This window comes from Crinia signifera, chromosome 1 (genome assembly GCF_055691185.1).
Source record: "Crinia signifera chromosome 1, ASM5569118v1, whole genome shotgun sequence".
Taxonomy (NCBI): domain Eukaryota; kingdom Metazoa; phylum Chordata; class Amphibia; order Anura; family Myobatrachidae; genus Crinia; species Crinia signifera.
In genome coordinates, this window is record NC_139217.1 from 168771171 (window position 1) to 168781929 (window position 10759).

General features: G+C 40.0%; 1 protein-coding gene across 5 annotated transcripts in view; it reads left to right on the top strand.

Annotated features, from left to right (window-relative positions):
* The window catches only part of WDFY3 (WD repeat and FYVE domain containing 3), a 237277-nt gene that overhangs the window by 162716 nt on the left and 63802 nt on the right, over nt 1-10759 (top strand). For 4 of the 5 annotated variants that reach the window (XM_083176583.1, XM_083176592.1, XM_083176609.1 and 1 more), the window contains 7 exons: nt 191-311; nt 728-945; nt 1121-1356; nt 2136-2270; nt 4266-4445; nt 6577-6810; nt 9912-10011. In XM_083176583.1, coding sequence (XP_083032709.1) covers nt 191-311; nt 728-945; nt 1121-1356; nt 2136-2270; nt 4266-4445; nt 6577-6810; nt 9912-10011 — 1224 coding nt within the window. The remainder of the gene's footprint in view (nt 1-190; nt 312-727; nt 946-1120; nt 1357-2135; nt 2271-4265; nt 4446-6576; nt 6811-9911; nt 10012-10759) is intronic. The other variant, XM_083176599.1, reaches the window with a different exon arrangement.

The window sequence follows — 10759 nt, forward strand, 5'->3', positions numbered from 1 at the left end:
GATCTAGTGATGTCTGTGATGATGTAACCACATGGGGCAGTAAGACTGGGCGAGACTTTTCTTTTATGTCTCACTTTATAAAGGTTCTGCATCTTGTTTCTATGAAATGCTATCAATATGCAAAACAGTGGTGTGTTACATTACATACATGCTTGGCTATAGTATCTTTCTCATTTATGTGACCCATAAGGAACGGAAGATGACTTTGGAGGGCTGGTTTCTGCTAATCTGATTCTTCTGAGAAATAGACTGTTGGATATGTTACTTAAACTGCTGTATACTACCAAGGAGAAGACCACCGTAAATCTACAGTAAGTATTATGTGATAGGCTGTACAGAAGAAAATATGAGCTTGTAAATTTGGCAAATGAAAAAAATACTAGAGAATTGATAATAAGATGTAATTTATCATGTACCGATGGGATGCTTTTAACATCTTAGCGGACTGGATGCCGCCATTTAGAATCCAAACATATTGTAGGTGAGGATGTTGACACCGGCATCCCAATCGTAAATATGTGGGTGGGTTAGCGTTTCGGACATCTGGCCAGCCAATTACCTGCTGCACAATATTGGTGCCCCTTTTGCTTTGTGAGATTATGATGGGAAGATTGATAAATATGGAGGAACTTTTATTTGACATGGCAAGGTAGAAGCGCTTTATGATGAGTGTGTATGGTGGCATAGAAAAAAAGTTGCTAATATTTTTTACTCTTCTCTTGTCAAGAGCCTGTGAAGAACTAGTGAAGACTCTTGGTTTTGACTGGGTCATCATGTTAATGGAAGAACATCTGCACTCAACTACAGTCACTGCAGCTATGAGGATCCTGGTGGTATTGCTGAGCAACCAGCCTATACTCTTTAAGTTCAAGGAAGGAGTGAGTGGAGGAGGCTGGCTGGACCAAACAGACTCTGTCTTGACTAATAAGATTGGCACGGTGCTAGGTAAATGTATTGTAGATATTCATTGTACAGATGTGTCCACACACATCTAGCCTCCTTGCAGGATAAACTAGTGGCTAAACGTTCAGCCAGGAGGTGTTAAGCAGCGAACGGTCATTTGAAGTCACCAAACCATTTGTCCCTGAACTCTACTACAATATTTTCTTTTACTTTTCAGGTTTCAACGTGGGAAGGAGTGCCGGAGGCAGGTCAACTCTCAGGGAGATTAACCGTGATGCATGTCATTTCCCCGGCTTTCCGGTTCTTCAGTCCCTGCTTCCCAAGCACACTAATGTACCCGCACTTTATTTTCTGCTCATGGCACTTTTCCTGCAGCAGCCGGTCACTGAACTGCCTGAGAACTTGCAGGTCAGTGCACCTGTGACCAGCAACAGAAGTAACCGGGGTTGCCAGGTAGGAATTAGCCAGTAAGGCATGTACTGTACGTTTGTCTATCCTTCTTAGAGTAGATGTGTGTACCTTTATAGTGCTTTGTGAACTCTCACATCTTAAATAAGTAAATTGTTCCCTTAAACTGTACGTTGGAATCTTGCTTTGGTGGATGATCTCTCTGTAGCCGGGTGCACTACAAATTTTATATATGCTTCTTTTAAGGCGATCTTACAGTATGAGCCATTATTCCTGCTCCATTTTAAAAGAGTTTATTATATTGATGCCAATTTATTCATAACATGTTTTCCTTTTTCTTTTTATTCCATTAAATTATTAATTTGCTTTTGGAAATAGTGGAAGACATAAATGATAAATTCTCCAGCTATATGTTGTGGCAAATGTCATCATGTATAATTTCATTTTAAATTCCCCATTTTTTTTTGCTTACAAGTGTAGGACCTTATGCATAGATTGTACAAGGGGAAAGCCCTTTTCCAAAGAAGCCTTGAATCTGAAAACATATCTTTTGTGTTTAATATTTTTCATTCTGTTTGCTGTAATTGAGATCTCAGTCTTCCTTCTACTTTTGGTTTGGTAGCAATAGTCCCCCCTTCCCCAGCTGAGAGGGATGGTTTCTCATACAATAACAGCAAGCTGTGATGTGAGACTCAAAGACCCGCTCTGCCACTGGCACCAGATGGCACTTGCCTCAAGCAAATTTCTAGCTGGCGGGTTTGGATCCCAGATTCTTAACATCATTGCAGGTGTCAGAAATGTAAGACAATGCGTTTCTTCCTTAGTTTGATTTGGACTCCATCTGGACATTTATATTTGGGGTTCCCGCATCCAGTGGCAATGTGTTCTCCTCCATCCACAATGTGTGCACAGAAGCTGCCTTACTGCTGCTGGGCATGCTCAGGACAATGCTTAATTCAGTAAGTGCCATGTGATAGCAATATGACAATACTGTATTGTAAAGTGGGCCATAATGTCACAATGAATAACTAATTATTCGATTATTATTATTTTTTAATCACTGTGTTTCCATTGTCAGGGTAGCCTATTGTATTGTTATTGTATAATAAAAAGTATTAATGCATTTTGTTATAACTGTTAGAAAATAATTTACGTTTAAGTGGTCTGCCAGTTCTACTATTAGTCGTGCTACAGTATTGTATCTGTACGGGTTGTACTGCTGTGAGAGCAGTGTATCATCTGCATGATACAGATATACAACAAAGCCGATCATTCATATGATGAAGTGTACCCTGATTATATGTGGTGTCTATTCTTACAAATGGTTTTATTATACTCCAGACAGAATCCATGTATAGTAAGGTCTTGTTTAGATGCAAATAATAGGTCCTGGGCTAGAACCTTCTTGTCACACTGTAATCCCCGCATTAGGGTATTGCTACTTTGTGCTGCCTCTCTGCTTACAGCTCTAGAAAACCATTGAGCTGTTAGCATAAAGCAGCATTACCAGAGACCAGGCACACAATAGCATTATTCTAATGTACCTAATCTCCACAAAGCACAAGAACCAGAGATCTGTCAGTTTATAATGCACAGAACAGAATCATTTTGCTTGGTTAGAAAGGCACCATTTCTCAGTGCCCTCCAGCAATCGTTCTGTCCTCCAGGACACAGTGTTATTAACCTACAAATTTTGCCGGGGGCAAAATACAGTGAGAACTGAACCAAGAATTGTTTTTCCACATGTTAACTGTTTCCGAGGTCGTTTATGAACAGTATATACTTTTGCCTAAATAGTAATAAAACTCACTATGGACCATTTATACATAACAACGAGCGTGTATATGTAAGCGAATTAATAAAATATGTGTGTGTGTATATATATATGTGTGTATGTATGTGTGATATATATATATATATATATATATATATATATATGCGACAAAGAAGGCAGTGGCACTCAGAGACTTCATCCCAAATACATGGTGCAATAAAGGAACCAACGTTTCGGGGGTGCGTGACCCCCGTTTTCAAGGTCCGGAACAAGTGAACACAAACCATAAGACTCCTACCTGTAAATATGGGAGATGAGCTGGTGAGAAAAGCCCGTCACCATGCAGCGTCCTCGTCAGGGGCCGGAGTCCGGTGGTATCCGGGTCCGCCTCCTGGACGTGACGTCAGTCGCCAGGCACTTTGCCCAGGCAAATCACTCCCTACATGATCTTAGACAACCTTGAAAACGGGGGTCACGCACCCCCGAAACGTCGGTTCCTTTATTGCACCATGTATTTGGGATAAAGTATTTTGCATTTATTGAAGTCTCCGAGTGCCACTGCCTTCTTTGTCGCCTATCATCCATTCCTTCAGGAGGCACCGGAACACTGCCAACACGGCAAGTGAGAGTGCCGGTCCACTCGACAAATATATAAATATATATATATATCTGTATCTATTTATCTATCTGGTAAATGGTGTCAACAAAACATTACTGGATAGAAGGGTGCATAAATAAATCCAACATTTTGGGGTATTTAGACCCCTTTGTCAAGGTGCAGAACATTCTGGAAGTGTATACTGGCCCACTTCAAGCACTGATATAGATAGTAACACTGTTTACTCCATAAATCATTTTTACATTTATTGCCATTATTTTTAAAGAAGGTCCATCCCAAATGACAGACCTGGGTTATGTGAACGGGCTTATAAGCAGCAATGTCCCTTTTCATGATCTCCTCCTTCATGGGGTCTATTCGGCTGCATATGAAATCATGTTCCCAATATTAGTAGACAATCACGGCAGTACCTACTTCATAGAACTGCTATATTGCAATGTATCTTGCCCATTTCACAGTACTTTATGTTGTGTTGTTTTCCTGATAAATTCTAAAAAAAAAAATTCTTCTGCAATGTTTTAATATTTCTGCTAGTGAATAATGTTTTCTCTGTGATCACAGCCCTGGCAGTCTGAGGAAGAGGGCTCCTGGCTCCGCGAGTATCCCGTTACATTGATGCAGTTCTTCCGCTACCTGTACCACAATGTTCCAGACCTGACTCCAATGTGGATCAGCCCAGAGTTTCTGTGTGCCCTGGCAGGCTCCGTTTTCCCCTTTAACATTCGGCCATACTCTGAAATGGTAACAACCACGTCTTTTATTTCTTTACGTTTACAGATGGCTGTATTGTTTTACTTTTGGGATTTTTGCTAGTGGCAGAGGCAGAACTCTGGGAGGCAATGGAGTCATCTGCCGCCGGGCTCCTGCTGTCAAGGGGGCACCTCTCCTTCCCTGCAATTTTAAATCCATTAATTGAAAGCAATTGATATCACTTCGGAATTCTGAAATATGTGTTCTATATCTCTCTCTATAGATATAATGTATATACAGTATGCCTGTTATATTTCATAACAGATATACAGAATATACAGTATATACTTTATATAAGGTTTTGTGTGTGTGTATGGGGGGGGGGGGGGGGAGCAATACACATCTTGCTTCCGGGCAACTGGCACGAACTTACGCCACTGGCTAGTGGTGTTCATAGTACATACTCCCCTTTTCTTACAAAGTTATACATTTAAAGGTAGTAGAAAAGGTAGAAATATTGCGTTCATATACTTCACAGTGCTAATTAATATGAATCATAAACAAAGTAGACAGATTTATATGTATATATAAACAATGCAGCTGTGAAATGGAACGGAAGGGACCCTCTCCACACGTTTCGTGTTCATTAAGTGATTATAATCATTCTGACTTGTACCATGTTACCCACATGCGGAAGCACTCTAGCACAGTGGTTCCCAAACTGTGTGCCATGGCACCCAGGGATGCCATGGGACAATTGCAGGGGCTCCGTGGGTTGGTGGTGCAGAACCAATTAAAATTATTTATGGTCAATGTAATAGGCAAAAGCATTGCTTGTCTAAAAATACGGATGCTATCAATACGAACACGAATTGCCGTATTTTCGGGATAGTAAATGTCAAAAATAAGTGTATTTCTGGATACAAATACACCTATTTTTTACAAATTTCCTTTAGTAAATTTCCCCCGATATGTCAACAGTACTAAGGTTGACAGTCAATAGGCTGCCCCATATGGTCGACAGGTACAAAAAGTTGATGGGTTGCCTTGAAAATTTTTGACGGGTTCAAATGGTCAACATGACATGAGTCAACACATATATGGTTGACACACACTTTGAAATATTTAACTAAACTTCAATGAATTGACTTCAGTTCATTTGCCGGCAATATGCCCTGGCATTTTTAGCGGATATTTTGCACATCTCTCATGGCATCGTTGGCGCTAGAAGGGTTATTAGGAGTTATTAACAAGTACAGTATGTTATGCTGCTGTGAAATGATGACAATGCTGTTTGGTGACATGTGAGCGCAGTATGTAGCCTACAATGAAGGTGTCCTGATAACGGTTATACAGAGGATATAAATCTGTCTTTGTAAATACAAATCTGTGTGAATAAAATACCAAACCACAGCACATGTGTGTGTGGCAGATGGAGATGAATAGGCCCCACAGGAGTGTAAGCTGTTTGTACATGGTCTGGAGCAGCCCGTCTGCTCACTGTGTCAGTGAGCTGTGGTGTTTGGTTTATCTGCATAATGCTCTGTAGAAAACCAATGCCAGGTGGTGGCATATTGCTGGTGACAGCATCAGGGATGTTTCTCATACTGTACATTGAACTAGATTTTTGACCCACATACGTATGGCACCAACATATTTTCACTTTCTAATTTACTTTTTTTACAATTTACAAACGTTTAAATAAAAAATAAAGAACATACCTGTTGTTATTTATGTTCGATAATTAAATCTAGTAAATGTTGGTTATAAATCTGTTTTTTTCTCTTTAACCCTTTGAGTGCCAAGGGAATTTGCCAAAATAGGTGTGAAAATTGCCAAGCAAACCCTTTTTATTAACCCTTTGCGTGCTGTGAGATATCCTCAAACTATCCGTTCAAAATACCAGCGCCGCTCACAGCGACTGTTCTTTTTTTGGGTGCAATATCAAACTAGACTTCAATTAACTGACTGAATTAATATATGGAAACCATGTAAATATGTGAAGCTAAAAGTGTGCCTACTAAAACGTGGCTGTGTAAATACCACCACCACCTGTTCAGAGACACGCACTAAATATCTAACATGTCGTGTGTTGACACAAAGATAACTTCTGCTGCTTTGACAAGGTAGTCAGTAAGCCATATTTTACAGGACCTTATTAATATGGTACACAATTTTGCAGGTCACGGACTTAGATGATGAGGTAGGATCACCCGCTGAAGAATTTAAGGCATTTACATCAGACTCTGGTATGAACAGAAGCCAATCTGAATACTGCAATGTGGGATCCAAGACGTACCTAACCAGTCATCCCGCCAAGAAGTTTGTGTTTGATTTCATGCGTGTCCTTGTGATTGAAAACCTTTGTCTGACACCTGCCAGCAAGCAAACCCCTCTGATAGATCTGCTCTTAGAGGTGCGCCGTTCTACATGTTTGTCTTGTGACTGCTTCTCTTATTGTTGCATGAAAGTTTAGTTCTGAAGATCTTCTGTGTAACTGGTTTATACTGTATTAAAATTTTACAGTAATAAAAGGAATATTTGGGAGATTAAAGCAAAGGTGTCAACGTAGGAGTAGCAAAGTTATAGCATACGGTCATTATTCCACAGTTCGAACCTGTCCTAAGTAATTCCAACCATTTCACAACCATACCACAGTGCAGAATAAATGTATAATTTTATACCTATTTATAATACATAAATAAAAATGTGAATCTAAGATTCCACAATGGCCATCATGCGTCATGTCAGAATGTTATAGGGACCTGTTTAGCTTATTGGAACTCAGGATGTTGGCAGTCTGATCCGAATACCAAGGCTGGAAGCCTACAGCCAGGACCCCGAAATTGCTGGCAATGCTCGTGCCAGAATCCTGGCAACTGTGCATCCTGATCTTAAGTATGCCGGAGCTGGGTAGGGTTAGTATGCGGGGGGGGGGGGGGGGGGGGGGGTGTTAGGGTTAAACGCTAAAAATGGAAGGTTAGTGTTGGGCACCAAGGGGTTATTCTGCAGAGGAAGGCAGTTAGGGTTAGCTAATAAGGGGGAGGGGGGGGGGAGGCTGAATGTAGAGAGAGTTGTGGAATAAGGGAGAATGGTTATCATAACTAATGATCTATATTAGTTCTGTTGCATATTTAGCTAAAATGCTGATCTGTCACTACAACCCAGTGATGAGCAGCATGCGGTCACTGAACATTTACCTGCACCTGCATCACTTTCTGCCTTTATGGTCATATATATTTTTATAGCTTGTAAGAAGGATACAAGATAAATTGTTTTACATTTCTGACGATACATTTTTGTCCATGTAAATCTAGCCTCCTTTGCACTGTAAAGCTTTTCTAGGTGCGCCATGCCGTGATGTGACATGGTAGCGCTGGGTGTCTTATTTGCGTAATGGGGTGATTATGATTCTATTAGCTTCTACTGATTAACATGATATGTGGCATGCCTACATTTAGTTCAGTGTGTGACTGCAGCTGTATCTCTGTATGAAATATTAAGTTATTGCTTTCCTTACAATATTGTAACATCCCATTTCTAGTGCAAATACAGATGCAGTCACACAATGAATATAGACATGCTGCATATAATTTTGATCCACAGAAACTGATTGTGCTTCGTTTTCAAATATACGGGGACACCTTTGTAGGTGTTTAGTGTTGTCCCTGAATTTTATAATTTTGCGTATTACTGGACTAACCTGTCATTAATGAAAAGCTATTTTTACCAGTTAAGTAGCACAGATGCACAATCATTTATTACCAGTTTCCACCATGTACCGTCTATTGTGTTGACATTGTATTAGCAGGTAATTAAACAACATATCAATGTGAAAAGAATTTGCAGGTACATATGTACATATTCTAAATTATAAAATGGCATAAGGAGGCAGATGTATTAAGCCTTAAAAAGAGATAAGTGCAAGGGTGGCAAACAAACATAAATGTCCAGCCAATCCGCTCTTATCTGCCATTAAAATCAAAAAATTCAAACACAGCCTATAACATGGGGTTATAGCTGATTGGCTGGATTTTATCTCTCGTTATCACCCTTGTGTTTATCTCTTTTTAACCCCTTCCCGACATATGACGTACATTTACGTCATATGTCGGTTGAGGGGGAATCAAGCCAGCTCACGGAGTGAGTTGGCTTGAAAGAGAGCAGGTAATGGCTGTATATTACAGCCAGGTCCCTGCTCTCACGGCCACGAGCGGCGAGTTCGCCGATCGTGGCCGTTTAACCCTTTAAGCACCGCGGGCAAAGCGACCGCAGTGCTTAAATAGCTGATCGGAGGCCCCCCGCAGCGAGATCGGAGGGTGCCGATCGGTTGCCATGGTAGCCAGGGGTCTAATGTAGACCCCTGTGCTGGCCGTGTCTGCATACCTATCATATCCTGCCTGAGGCAGGATGTAATAGGAAGTGCATAAAATCACTACGTTCAGCCATAGAGCTCTATGGCTGAACCTAGTACAGGCGATCGCGCCCCCTAGTGGTCAAGTACACTAGGGGGCCTTGTAGTAAAAGTAAAAAAAAAAAAATAATAAAGTTTAAAAATAAAAAAAAATAAAAAAATATTAAAAGTTCAAATCACCCCCCTTTCCCCATTTCCCAAATAAAAAAAAATAAAAAATAAAAAAAATAAACATATTTGGTATCGCCGCGTTCCTAAAAGTCCGATCTATTAAAATATAACATTAGTTATCCCGCACGGTTAAAGGCGTAAACGGAAAATAATCCCCAACGCCAAAACTACGTTTTTTGGTCGCATCGCCTACCCAAAAAAAAATAGCTAAAAGAGATCAAAAAGTCGCCCATATCCCATAATGGTATTAATTAAAAAGTACACTTCAGCCCGCAAAAAATGAGCCCTCACCCAGGTCCGTAGGTGGAAAAATAAAAAAGTTATAAGCCGCAGAACATGGCGACGCGACGCAAATTCGAAAAACCGTAACATTTTCTATTTTTTTTTTTTTAGTGGTAAAATGTAACGAAAACTATATAAGTTTGGTATCACCGGAATCGTAACGACCCATAGAATAAAGATAACCCATCATTTTAAACGAACTATGAACTCCAAAAAAAACGTAACCAGCGCAAAATTGTGGAATTGCGTTTTTTTTTCTTTTTACCCCACATTGAATTATTTCCTGATTCCCCAGAATATTATACGGTATAGTAAATGGTACCATTAAAAAGTACAACTTGTCCCGCAAAAAAAAAGCCCTCATGTGTCTATATAGCCGGAAAATTAAAAAAGTTACGCTTATTTGAACGCAAGGAGGAAAAAAAAAAAAATTACCATAAAAGGCAATGTCGGGAAGAGGTTAAGGCTTATTACATCTGGCCCAATGTATCCCAGATAACTCGAGGTAATGTTCTCATTTATTTATGGATTACACTTCTAATAACCATCAATTTTGGTAATAAATAATCATTTCATTTAAAAATGAGCAACAAATGCATAATATTGAGTACTTGTATACAAAGTCTTAATTGATGTTGGGTGTTTTTCAGTCTTCTCCAGAAAGATCCACAAGAGCTCAGCAGAAGGAATTCCAGACCTATATTTTGGACAGTGTGATGGACCACCTCCTGGCTGCAGATGTACTGCTAGGTAATTTGCATATTGAGACCAAACCCCTCTACCCTTACACTTTCCTATTCTATTTCGCTAGTAGTTACATTTGATGCCTGTGCTTTTTGCAAGTGAAGAATTGATGTAGTTCTTATATCATATTCCTATGTGGCAAATCTCTCTGTATGTCAGAGAGACTAGGGAGGAAATTTGTGGCCTCCCTGGTTTCCTTAAGAGTTTAGAAATCTCCCTGAGGTAACTTGGTGATTACGTAATCTCAGTGACTACATATTCTGCGCAACACGGAGGAAATACTCCAGTACACTGATGACTACATGAGTGGCTGTGTGCTCAAGGATGTGTGATGAGTTACAGGTGATTTGTGCCCAATGAAGTGTTCTGAATTACTTGAGACGTGTGCTTCATTACAAGGCTGGTGTTTCCATACAAATATGTGGTCTATATTACTGGGGGTATGTGCTCATGGATGTGGCTTTCATTACAGATGATGAGTGATAAAGTGCATGAACCTACAAAATAGAATTCGGTATATTTTACAGTCTACTTCTGGTAAAGCATCTCCCTTTGGTGGGTACATAAGCCAAAGAGCAGCCACATTGGCCTCTCTTCAGGCTCTGTAACCATTGTAGATTTTGTGTATGGTTACCTAAACTAATTCCGCATGAAAGATGTTGCTTTCAAAATTCTTCTGAAATGCCTTAAGGCCCATACACACTTGACGATTTTCACCTAAAAATCGGTCAAAACAGGCGTTTTGACCGATTTT